At 43.7% G+C, this 13,132-nt stretch overlaps 1 protein-coding gene across 2 annotated transcripts in view; it reads right to left on the bottom strand.

The window, feature by feature from the left end:
• Positions 1–12,159, bottom strand: part of SYBU (syntabulin) — a 40,513-nt gene extending 28,354 nt beyond the window's left edge. Inside the window, exons 1-2 of one of the 2 annotated variants that reach the window (XM_086465445.1) lie at positions 12,133–12,159; positions 11,750–11,936 (exon numbers count right to left, since the gene is read on the bottom strand). In XM_086465445.1, coding sequence (XP_086321571.1) covers positions 11,750–11,936; positions 12,133–12,159 — 214 coding nt within the window. Of the gene's footprint in view, positions 1–11,749; positions 11,940–12,132 lie in introns of both variants that reach the window. The other variant, XM_086465444.1, reaches the window with a different exon arrangement.
• Between the last annotated feature and the right edge of the window lie 973 nt (positions 12,160–13,132).

Genomic DNA, 13,132 nt, shown 5'->3' on the forward strand with positions numbered 1-13,132 from the left:
TAGATGCTGACCATCCAATGCATGCTATATGCATTAGCACGTAGGATCAGCCAGCAGCCTGAGGTGTTGCTGCTGCCTTCTGCAACTCAGGATTAGCCCCTAGAGAAATAACAGGAAAGAGAAGATCACTAATAAGGTTTTCAGTCTGTCTCCACATTCATCCTGACTAAAGCAGGATTGTGGCCCACATGATTTTAATTTACTTTTTATCCTTTCCATTCCATCAACATCACAATATAACTCAACACGGTGAAGAGAGAAGGTGGCAACTTCCTCCCAGATCAGAGCCCGATTCCTTTTCTCAAGGGTTCAGAGTCTCTTCTGCAGGCTGAATGAATGCTACCTACAGGGCAGTGGATGGGCACAGCTGAGTGAGCTTCTGAACTGCATGTAAGCAGCTCCTTTAGATATGTCTAAAGCATCTTCTCTTTAGAAGCACACAAACATTTACAATAAAATATATTCAGAAAAACACAATGAAGATTCATGCAGCGTTTTTAATTATGACCTTTCCAATCAGATGTTCCTCTATATGGCATTATTTTCAAAACTTTGTGTTTTAAAAAAAATGACAAGAAACTGTTTACTTCATCTCTTCACCAATAAAATCACTGCAATACCTGCACAGGTTCTGCAGATGCCACAGCTGTGTTTTATATGGGAGAGTTTTTGTATAAATAACTCCCAAAGCTCCAGAGGTCCTACCTGGAAGAACCTCAAGAGCTGATAAAACCTTTAAACAATGAAAGAACTAAACTACAGTGTTAAGAATTAGGGCATTAAAAAGCCCAAACATGTAAAACTGCAATAAGGAAATAGGCTAGCTAAAGAAAGCATACAAAAATAGCATAAAAAAAAGTAGTTCAATTACCAGCCCCCCGCCTCACTGCCTCTGGTATCACACTGGTGAGACCATATGATCAGATTATGTCATATCTACACACCCTTAAGGACTTCAGCTTTCATTGCAATGGGGCATTTATTAAAGGAACAAATGAGCCTGGCACAAAGAACAATAGCTTTTCTCTACTCATACCCCTTGTGACCTTTAGACACACCAATAACCAGGTGAGCATTCCCACTCCAGCTGAAGTAAATGAATGACTTTATTGTACTCCCTCTCCTCTGATAGCTTGGGGTTTTTTTATGTAATGCATAACTTCTACTCCTTTTACCTAGTACTAGCCAGAACTGCGAACAAAATTATAAATTTTCCAAATCTAGAGCAAGCAGCAGAGAAATGTTTTTCTGTGTCAGCCTTTTGAATAATCAGAATGTTTACTACCATAGAAAGGAACAGCTGCATATGAAACACTGGTGCTCAGCACCAAAGGCAAGCAAAGCTCTGCTGAACCCTGGGGGGATCGACCTCCCACCCAACCTGCACCTCACCATTCTGGCATAAGGAAGAGTCCTGGTGAACGCTGAGGCGCTATCCAGCTGCTCAGTGCAAGCCAAACTGCCTGCACTTATCTTCATTCTTCCCTGCTACCAAAGCCTTAAGAGGCTATTTAATTGTATTTAATGTTGTAGGTGAACCCGCCACAGAAGAGCAGCAGACTTCCTCATGGACCCTGACCACACATCAAGCTGATGCCTCCTCTGTTCCGCAGACAGCCTGACCGCCTGCCCTGCTCGCTGCCACAGTGAACCCCTCTGCTCCTAGCCTGCAAGAGGAAGGATGCAACCGTGGCAGTGTGGGTTCAGTCCGCAGTGTGGGTTTAGTATTTCCTGCAGACCTGTAGGTTCCTCCAAAATCCCACTGACAACTCTGATGGAAGGAGATGGAAGACCTCCACCTGCCCAGAAATGGGCCAAGACAAGGAATCTATCTCCAAAGTAGGCAATGAGGTAACAGGAGGAGATGAGCCCACGATGGGATTCACTTTGTGCTGAAGACATGATGTGAACGTAGTTTTCAGCAAGGTCAGTTAAGGATTCAGTCCTACAACTTGGCAAGAGTTTTGCCCCGGTAAAGATGTCAGGTCCAGACTTCTCAGGAATACAGATAGTCCTGATTTACCTTCTCAGGCACATGAGCATCAGGAAGATAGAAGAGAGAAAGCTGTCAAACACTGCTGCGAAAGCCCATACTTCTGATCTTGCCCGTATCATTTATTTGCACAAGAAGGAAAAACACATAAATGTATAACACATGACTTCCATTGCTTGCTTAGCAATATTTGTGGTGTCTTCTCTCACAGTGGCCTCCTGAGCATTCTGAGAGTAGACTTTCCCTTTGAACATCAGCTGGATTTCATCACTGAAACGGTACGTCCAACCCCTCTCCCAGATCAGACACGCCTGCCAAGTTTCAAAGCCAAGCACGGGATAGTGTCTCCTTGAACAATCAATCAGGGAAGTTGCTCAGAGCACTTTGACATTTGCATGCACCGACTAACTCTCAAATAGTGAAGTCAAAGTATAAACAACAGTGTTAAAGATAATAATACTCTAACAACTGACAAAAATATTGTTCTTGTAGACTTTAAGGCCATACGTTGTAACATGATGATTTTCTGATTTTCTGTGCATAGAGACTTTAGAAGTGTCACTGGAATTTGCCTTAGAACCTTCTTTAGAAAAATACTGCCTTTTCCTAAAGGCTTCAAGTAATACTGAATATACAACCTCCTTATATAACATACCCAAATAATTAATAATGCTCTCGCTGAGGAACCACTGACTTATTTCTACTTTCACTCCTAGCTGCCACATCTAGTTATGCACTTTTATGAGGCTGAACTATCCACCCCCTACCTGATCCCTCTTCCACTGTCCCACTTTCATCTTCTCTTAAGGTTCCTTTGACCAATGTTCAGGCTGTACTCTGCATTTCCACTAAGGAATGTGGATTGCAGAATTAAATATGAATTTTTAAATGTTCAGGATACCAAGGCAAAAATAGTTTCCTGACTTTTACCTGATGGATTCCTTTCCATTCATCCTAGGATCTGTTAGTCTGGGTAGCCACAGCTCTGCCAGGATGGTGCACTGCCAGCTGGCTGTTGACGTGAGGGTACCACCAAGGGTATTTCAGAATTTTTCAGGGTAATCTCCCAATCTGCTTGTCTGCTCCACATTTTTGTCCCCCTATGTGTTGCTTTGGTCTTCCTCTCATGACTGGTCCTGTAGCACAGGGGTGTTTTATACATTAATTAAAGTTACTGACACACACCAAAGGGAATGTATCTCCTAGCTTCTACCTGTAAGGCTCCTTCTGTATTAAATGGAGAGAAAGAGGCTTTTTTGGAGGGTGAGTCAGAACGACAGCCTAATTCAGGCTAAGCCATCCCACTACTCTGAGTCACTGCCTGGAGGATCTCACCTCTCTCCATTGACTAGCATGACCACTGTTCTGACTTGGGCAGCTGAACTGGTGAGGTGCAAGGGCTCACCGCCCAGTCAGAAAACACTGCTGATAGGATATTCACATATCAACAACTGGGCAACACAGTAAAAGCAGCAGCAGAAACATAATAGCATTAAATGAGTAGTATACATAGCAAGACAGAGGTGGAAGCTATTCACACCCACACGATCAGGCTCTCAACAGGTAGAAGTCTAACTCCTACCTCATCACGACACTGAATCGCCCTCTGTAGGCACCCTCACCTGCCCAGCAATGACTTAGGAAGCACAGCTCTAGGGTAAGAACTGTGAATATTCTCCTTAGCTCTGATTTGTACTAAAACATTTCATTTTTACTGTAGCCATTCCAGTAGAAGATTTCATGTACTCTACAAGATTAGTCATTTGCTACTAACAATTTGTCACCTGCAAACCTGCAAAATCACACAGACTGTTGAAAAAAAAATAAGTAACTTCACTAAAAGTAGAGTCCTAAAAATGCTACTAGTTTTGGTCCTTCTGATCAATTCTAAACTAATTTTACAGCTGTTTTTTAAGATCTGTTTGGGTTGGTATTTAATAAAATTAATCAGAATATCATGTGCTTGTTAGGCAAGTGTCTTACCAGAAGTCAAGCACACTAAAGCTGAGCAGTAGAACAACCAGAACTATAGCCCTGTCAGGAAAAGAGAAGAGGCCTACTTATACAAAATCCTGCTAAGCAAATTAATTCCACATTTAATCTCTGTGTCTCTGCAGACAGAACTTGAATTAACTATGCTCCATTTTGCCTGTGAATGAAGCCAGGCTAGCAGCTCCACCACTCCCTGAGGTCACCTAGAGAGGCTGTGCAAACTCTTGTCCTTGAAGGTTTTCTAGACTCGGATAGACAAAGCCATGGCTGATGTGATGTATCGCTGGTAACAGTCCTGACTCAAAAAAGAGGTTGGATGAAACGATCTCCAGAGGTCCCATACAACCTACATACTTAGGATTGTACTTTTCCTTTACATTTTGTAGATGCTCCACAGCTGGGAATCACCCTGATTTTCCCAGTCCATCTTTCAAGCTACAGCTATTCAACTTAATGTTCTAGTCATAAAATCTAACCCAGTAGAGAATCATGTAAAATCAAGACTAAAGATCTTCAGCTCCCTTTGATTGCTGCTGAGGTCCCTATCATTAATATACAGGCAACTTTTACACCTGTTCCTCATAGTCCCTTTGATCTTGCTTCCGTCACACCCAGAGGCTGACCACTGAGGGTCACTACTGAAAATTTAGTATAGAAGCTTCACGCTGAATTCAGCAAGAGGTCCTCTCTGGTCACTCACAGGATGGCATAAATTGTGACAGGCTCAGATTGTGTAGAAGAGGGGATAGGAACGTGAGAGAAGATGGACCGACCTGCTCCTACAGCTTGGACGTCTTTTATGATGCAGTATTTCCCATAAACATGTCCTTAAAGGTATCCACTCTTCACAAAGAGCTAAGTACAATAGCTAAGTTACACTGAAGCAATGAATTTTAATTGACTTTGTCAACAAATCTCCCTTCTATTTGAACATTTCACTAACAGGTAGGACTGATGCGAGTTCTGGGAAACCATCTGAAAAAAGGACTCTATAATTGTGGCTTACTGGCTTTGTCATTATGTTTACAGCACCACTAATGGTATTTGTATTACAGAACAGAAACATAAAGGCTTACTAGTGAAAATATCAATAAAAATAGTACCGTTACTAGGAGAGCGCTGTGGTCAGGAATAGCACAGCTCCTAGAGTTTTGGTATCCCATCACAGATAACATTTGGACAAGTGGTTTATGGAGATAAAGGACTGAAAATCTATTTGAAAATTTTAAAGAAAAGTTTCAACTAAACGTGAGGAGAGGAAAGAGTCTGAAAAAGAGACAAAGAAGAGTCTTGGCTGTTCGGTAGGTTTTTTATGCACTTTAGTAGACCTCACTAACCTTTTCTGAGGACAATAGCTGGAAGTGGAACCACTGCTACTGCCTCTGGTGGGAGAGCCTTGACTACATCCAGCATAAGGAACACTACCCTTTTAATATTACCATTATGTGAAATATATGTGTATATATAGATGGGTTTCTGTGTGTGTGTTTTTATGTGTTTAATTCCATTATGTAGCAAAGGAAGAAATGATAAATATTCTCTCCAATTTTGAAGGTATAAATTTTGGAAATAAAAATCAATAGACCGCATAGAAATTTGTACCTGTTCCTCAAATGGTACATGTTATACTCCTTTGTTCTCATATAGCTCTGCCTCCATGGCTGACAGCACATGACTGTGACCCTCACAGTTTCAACGTTACCTCATAAAGTTGCACTGTTTACCTTCTAATGGAAGAAAACCACATATATTCTATCCATTGTTGGTTTATGCATATTTTTGTCTTTTTTTAACTGCCCCCAAGCCCAAACTGGCACTTAGCATCACCATAGAACCCACTCACTGTATTTTATGATACATACAGATCAAAACACTGTTCCGAAATTTCAAGGATATATATTAACCCTTTAAATGTAGGGTTAAAACATGTCATGCAGAATTTCTTCTAAAACATCAAGATTCTCTTTTAATACAAAATAAATCAAAGACTTGTGATTAAAGTTTCATTCCTGCTACAAGTTGTGACCTTCTTCAATATGCATGAACACATCCAACTCAATAGAAAATTGCATGAAAGGCACTTTAAAACAAAATTATTAGATTACCCATTGTTGGTAAAGAAAATACACAATATAGTTTAGAATTCAATCTGTAGCACACAACAAGCTGTGACAAACAGGGTAGTAGAAAGGGTGAGGTACTGACTGTTCTCAGGACACCATCCAAAATGTGCCAGAGAGAACGGAAACTCTTCTACCGACCTCAGGAGGCTCTGGGTCAGGCTTTAAAAGTTCGCAGTGCTGACAGATACATAAAAAGGTGACAACAAACATTTAAAAGGTCAAATATTTTGGCTTCCAGATGTTGTTGTGTGGCACAGAAACAAAAGGATCGTTACTTAGTAAGAGGGAATAAATAGTCAAACTGAAAGGGAAGCAGGCAAAGGCCAAAAACTGAGGAACAGGAAGGCTTTGCTCTTTAGTACCTAGGTACTTTTCTCATTTCCATGTTTGGAACAGATCTCTGTGCTGCAGAAACAGAACTGGTGGTTAATAATATGAAGCAACAATAAATTATTGCACATAAGCTGGCCCAGCAGGAAATTCTCCAGGGAAGCAGCAGAGAGAAAAGGAAGCATGTCCCAGTGTCGCCCTTTTGCAAAGGCCATTCGTGCATTTTTGAAAGTGGATTTTGTTTCAAAATTTTTGTAAATTAATATCGCAGTGATTACTGAACTGCCTTATCGAGTGCTGCAAACAAACGTGCTGCAGAAGATCTCCAGAAGTCTGAAAAAATGGCAAAAAGACTGTGGAAAAGCATAGCATAAAGGACTGCAGGAAAGAGAAACTAACTTTCAGTATCACATACTTGAGAACTTTTAAGCATATCTCTGATCCAGTAACTCAGACTAAAAAAACCCCAACAAATAAACCAGTAAGGAACTATTTAAACAAAGTATTTCTTCCCATGATGAGAAACAAGAAGAATGGGAGAGCTCGCTATTTCCATAACACATACATATATGCATACATATACACACAGAAATGATAGAGGTAATTATTTTCAGTGATTTGTACTAAGTCTCTGGCCTCAAGCTGTTGGTTTGTTTAAACACTGCAAATTTGTCTTCCTCTATCTTTTCCTATTCAGAAATACTTATTTAAGTACACACACTCTAACAGTGTAGCCTCCAAGGCTACCTGGTTTACAATACTGCCTACTTCAATGCTCTAGCAAAGAAACTATTTACCAGAGTGCAAGAAGGTACAGCTTTTCATCCAGTAACGCTCGTACAACCTTTTTCTTCTTGTCTGGGCTTAGCAATATGGGTCATGCATTCACATGGGCTTTCATAAGCCTGCCTAAAGCCTACATGCTTTTTTTGACATAGACACTGCGAACTCAGCCCCAGCATCCAACAACAGCTGGGCCAATCTGCAAATAATCTGTGAGTTCAAGGGGACCATGCACAGGAGCAAGTGAGCAGGAAACGGTAACACTAGATTCTTGTTGCAGCACCTACACCCCAGTGCAGCCACGGTACCAGAGCATATTTATTGTTATGAAATAACCATTGAACCCAGATCCTGAAATTTGAAAGGAAAAGCAAAAAAAGAAGCTTCAACTCCTATATTTGAAAACTTTGTTGGAGTGAGTCACAGTCATTCATATACAAAGCTACTACCGGTTTTCAATGGCCCATAGTACTATGCAGACTAGTTAAACAGGTGATTCGCAGGTAAGCCCAAGAAAAGAGGAACTGTTTGCTATGGGCATGAAACAGCTCCTCTGGCTCGTAAAGTCCTTTGCTGAACCGATTATTAAATGCACAAGTGCATTAACTGATTATCAAATGCAAAGCTGCATCTCTGTTAACAAACTGCTGCTGCATTACCTGCAGAAACTCAAGTGGCTGGCTTCTGAAGAAAGGCTGAAGGAAAGCTTGGGTGTCATTATAAAGGTAGCATGTAACAACTCTTCTTCATGAGAACAAATTTAAAAGCTGAGCTATTCAGAGGCAGAAAATAGAAAAAAAAAAACCTATATCCCAAACTAACTCCCTTTTAAAACAAAAAGCTAAACCGACTGTTACTGAGCTTAGCACATCCAGGCTGTCGTCGATCCAATAGGCAACTGGCTTGGTATCAAAAGGACATGTACACAAAAATCAAGGCTCACGCCCCAAGGCTCTTACTTCTTACAAGGCAAACACTGTCCCTGGAATTACCGAAGGCAGCCCAGCAGCTGCATCCCGCGAGCGGCTGATTTGTTTGCGATGTTCAAAACTGTGCCCTCCGCCCGACTGCCAAGGTGAGTGGGCACGGCTGCTTCAAAGCCAAGCGCAACTCACGAGGAAAACATGCATGACACGGGGAAATGCTGGGCAGGAGCTGAGCCAGGCGAAGCTGCTGGGAGAGTGGTTTTTTTTATCGTTTGACATCATGCAAGTTCTGTGGCTGACATCCAGGCCGAAGGACGGCAGCGGCTGGCGGAAGAGAAGTGCTCCCGTATCAAATGACAAACAGGACCCCAGATGCGCTAAGATTTTAAGGAAGGATTGCACAGAATGAATAATGATACAAAGGCTCAGCTTGCCTACACAACATCCAGAGAGCGTCCATGTTCACTCGGCAAAAACAAAGAATATTAGAACCACATTTCATCAGGAATATCACAGATTAGATTAACAGTCTCACCATGTTTCATATGGACTTACAATGCAAAACTGACATAAAGTCAATTGCAAATAATTGACCAACACAATCAAGTGAATCTCTGATCCAGTTACACAAGACAGAGGGAGCTGATCACACAAATTTAAAACTTATCTCAGCCACAACTAACAACTTCTTCAAAAGAATCTAAGCATTAAAACAAAGTGTATCTTCTCTGTTGCTGAGAGGTATTTTTTGCTGTTGCCACCGTGCTCACAGCACTGCCACGGTTCCCAAAGGTTCCCCCTACCTAAACCAACATTAACAATACCGGTAAGACCTTGCTGCTTTCATTTAGGGAGAAAGAACTCCAAGCATGCGCTTATGCATTGGGACCAATGTAAGCACCCAGAGAAAATGGACAACCTCAGAAGCTCTAGGGAATCAATCAGGAAATATATATTTAAATGGAGGAGGAAAAAAAAGTAACTTCTACTGGGGAAAAAAGAAATCTACTGATCATAACCACTTGGTGTCAATAATAAAGGAAGAAAGGTAGAGAGCAACTTGCGAAGAGAAATGTAAAGAGGGAAAGAATTATTCCATGGGTAAATTCACGCTATCTGCTGCTTATCAAGAACCTTTTGGAGTTTAATGCTCCAAAGAAGATACAAAAAAGACATTTATCCAAATGCTCATGAGCTTTTTCATACTGTCATCACACTGTCGTTCATCAAATTATTCATCTGCTCACCTCTTCCAAATTTATTACTCGCTAATTTTAAATCCACTTTCTGCATTTGCCGCTTCTCACTTCAGATGGTAAGTGCCCAGCCAGGCACCAGGAGAGGCAGCTTAGCGGCTGTGGCCCCTCCACTCACCTCTCCACACAGCTCTTTGCCATCCCCTCCCCAACAACAGGAACCAGCAGCCACCAGCTGCCGCTGGGGAATTTCAATCTAAATCAGACATACGATGATAAAGAAGGATCATAAGTGGAAGACAGGGAAGAGACGTCAGAGAATGAGGAAATCAAGTCAGTGACTGTTGTCATACCTGCATCACAGTGAAAAATCCATCGAACCTATCAACAACAAAACCACATACTGGGATGGAGGACAGGGCCTCGGCTGATCCTTGGCTGCGTAAGGTTTGCAGACTCACAGCAGTCAAACTGGGTAGTGCATACCTGTATGGGTGCTGCAGGCAGCATGGGGAAAAAACCAAACTAAATCAACGCAGCATTCATTGAAGAATAAAAGATGAATAAAGGAAATAAAAATATGAGCAGTTGTGCTGAAGAGGCAGGTTAAGAGACCAGCACTGCATTCTTGAATACTTCTGTGAAAGGTGCCTTAAAACTGTCAAGCCATGAGATCAGACACACCCAGAGTAAACACAAAGCTCTGCTGGGACTCAAGACAGCCTATATAATGCAATGGGACAGCAAGGATATTACTTTGGCAGCTCTGTGTTGAGTAGATCTGAAGAACGCGGTACAAACCCAACAGATATAAAAAAGAATGTCAGTAACCAGGATGAAAGGCTTGTCAACACAGAGGGAAAAAAAATAACAGGATAAAAAGCAGCCATTTGCAAGAGATCATAAAAATAATGTATTTCTAGAAAGCTTCAAAAGATTTTACTTCTCTGTAACAGGCAAACTCAGGCAGGTAAGGTGGAGGGATTCAAAAGGCATGGGAAAAAGACCTCAGCATTCTTACAACATTATGTTTGTTTAACGCTCTGCATTGTTCATTAAACAATAACCAAATAGATCATTCCACTGAGCCTGAATTGCAAAATCTATCCAAGCTAACAAGGAAATGGTAGACTCAAACACGGATATTGTGCTTCTCATCTAGGAAAACTGACTGTTTGTGTACACAGTGTTCAATAAACTGCTCTTCATTAAAGGAATTAAAAAAACAATAGTTTGATCTACTGTAGTGAAGACAAAGATAAATGTGTTTCTGGCTGTTCTCAGGAAGACCTTTGGTAATTGAAATACTTTATGAATAAACAAAAAGGAAATTTAGGAACTTGTTCTGATATTAACGATCAGAAAAATACTTGTTATCATTCAGATTTTTAGTTAGATAATTTTATGCTCTCCAAAATAGTATTAAAACTAATTTTTCAGCTACCAAAATATCTTTAAACTTACCACACACATATAGAGCCCAAAGTGTTCATGATGTGACCCTCAATGCTGTTATCCCCATACATAATGTCATGTACGGTGAAGAGTTTCACTGAATGAAAAGATTACTCACCCCTAGTAGGTACCTGAGTCATGCACTGCTAATTGAGGCACTTAAATTGTGCTACACTCTACACAGGACAAATATGTAACATAAAAAATCTGGTTTCAAGTTGTCCCTGATGTAAAGAGATACACTCATTTTGAAGAGCAAATGACACTGGTGGTCTGCAATTGGAGAGCAGTGATGTACTTCTGGTGAATCACTAAGCCTTTGCCCTCTCTGTAGAGAAGACATCAAGCCCGACTCACGTCTGGCAACACGCCTGTCAGAAGCCTGAATTCTCAAATAAACCAAATTCAATTTGACAGTGAAAACTTCACCAATATATTTTGTTCTGGTTCATGCATGGAGATCATCGTCACAAAACCAGAAGGAACGGCAGCATTTGACCCACATCTGATGTTATAACAGGCTCCCCTGTTATGCACACTCTTTGACTTACAGGCTTTTTTCAAAATGCCTCAAACCCACGCTCCAGTTCTGAAGGCAAATCTTTCTCTTTAAAGCAACTATTCTGCCGCAGTAAAACCGCCAACTTCTTAGCAGCGGATAGCAGAACTCGAAATGGAAACATCTGGTGTCGCTTACGGACACGTATTAAAAGACCAGATACTGGATTTCCCTGGAAAAATCAATGGTTGCCCTTCTTCATCTGCAGAGCAGGATGCTCGGCAGGGCTCAATACGAGCCCGACACACGGCTGCTGCCCCGGGGGTGGCTGCGAAGCCCCGGGGGCCGGCGCGGCGGGGCCCACCGTGACCCCCAGGCTGAGGACTGGGGACGGGCGGGGGTGGGTGGGGGGGGGGTGGTGGTGTGTGGCTGCGTGTGTCCATCAGCGTTACCTGAGCAGAAGCTGTTGCTGCTGACGGTCCTGCCGGAGCACCCGGAGGAACTGGGCGGGTTGAATTCCCGGCTTTCCTCTTCCGAAAAGGGCGATTCGGAAGCGGGGGATACCTTCTGCTGCGGCCGGAGCACCAGGCGGGGGATGCGGCTGCGGGACACCTCCTTCTCCAGCTGCGTCTTCTGCTCCTGCTCCTCGGGAAGGGACACCCCGGCGTCAGGGACCCCTCGGATGCGCCCTCCTTCAGCCACCATCCCGGCAGGGGCAGGCAAACCCCGGCCCACCCCCCCGCCCCTGGGGGGGGGGCCGGGGTTTGCCTGCCCCTGTCTCTCCGCCGTCCCCGCAGCCCTCCCCGGCTCCTCGCCCCCCTCCCCGGCTCCTCACCTTGCAGCTCTCCCGCAGAGGCCCCATCGCTCCTCAGTCGCCGCGCAGCCGGGGACGGGCACCTGGCATGGGCGAGAGGGATGCGCTAAGCCGGGGCTTTGCCGCTGCGGCGCTGGGGGTGGCGGAGCCCGGCCCGGCCCCGCCGCCGCCGCCGCTCCCCGCCCCGACACGTGGTGCCGCCGCCGGCCGCGCCCGGGGCCGCCGCTGCCGCCCCCCGAGGGCGCCGAGCAGGTGCGGGGACGGGGCGGCATCGGCATCGGCCGCAGCAGCGCCTCGGCGCCCCCGCCGGTGGGGCTGCCCCGGGGAGGCAGCTGCCTGCCCGCCGCCTGCCCGCCGCCTGCCCGCCGAAGGCTGGAAAGAGGGTAAACGTCGTAAAATGCGGGCAGGCTGAGCGCAGGCTGCGGGTGCAGTTAGATGGATTGCACGCTGAGGCACCAAAGCAGGTACGTAGCAGAGGGCAGATGTTACCAGCACCAATATGATGGATGTATAGCTATAGAAACAGCAAAATGCGTCAGATGGGCTCTGCTCCTTATTATTCAGTGACGGCCTTTTATGGAACGTGTAGAGACTTAAAAACTTGACTCTCCGACAATACAATGCAGAGTATACTTAATCACCGTGTTGTCTCTTACCTTTCCTTGCGGTAACTGTTGTCAACCCTCCTATTGATTAACGCACGTGTTAACCTTGTGCATCTGCTCCTCAGAGCGGTCCTACTTAACAGACATGCATTTATTAGCAGGATCGTGATCTGGACTATGTGCATGTCCACACAAGGGGTGAAAAAGACTTCTTTTCCACAAAAAGGATGATGACATTCTTGACATGGAGCACATTTGAGGTCCCACATAAATGTCTGCTTATAAGACTTAATGAGCTTGCAGAAACTGTACTTTCAGCAATAATATTTTTGGGCAAAGATTGCCTTTGCATGTATGCTTCCTACAAAGGGCCCCAGTTCCTGTCGGGAACTTCTGTTTGCTATTAGAATGTAAAT

The sequence above is a fragment of the Leptosomus discolor genome, chromosome 5, assembly GCF_034619465.1.
Source record: "Leptosomus discolor isolate bLepDis1 chromosome 5, bLepDis1.hap2, whole genome shotgun sequence".
NCBI lineage: Eukaryota > Metazoa > Chordata > Aves > Leptosomiformes > Leptosomidae > Leptosomus > Leptosomus discolor.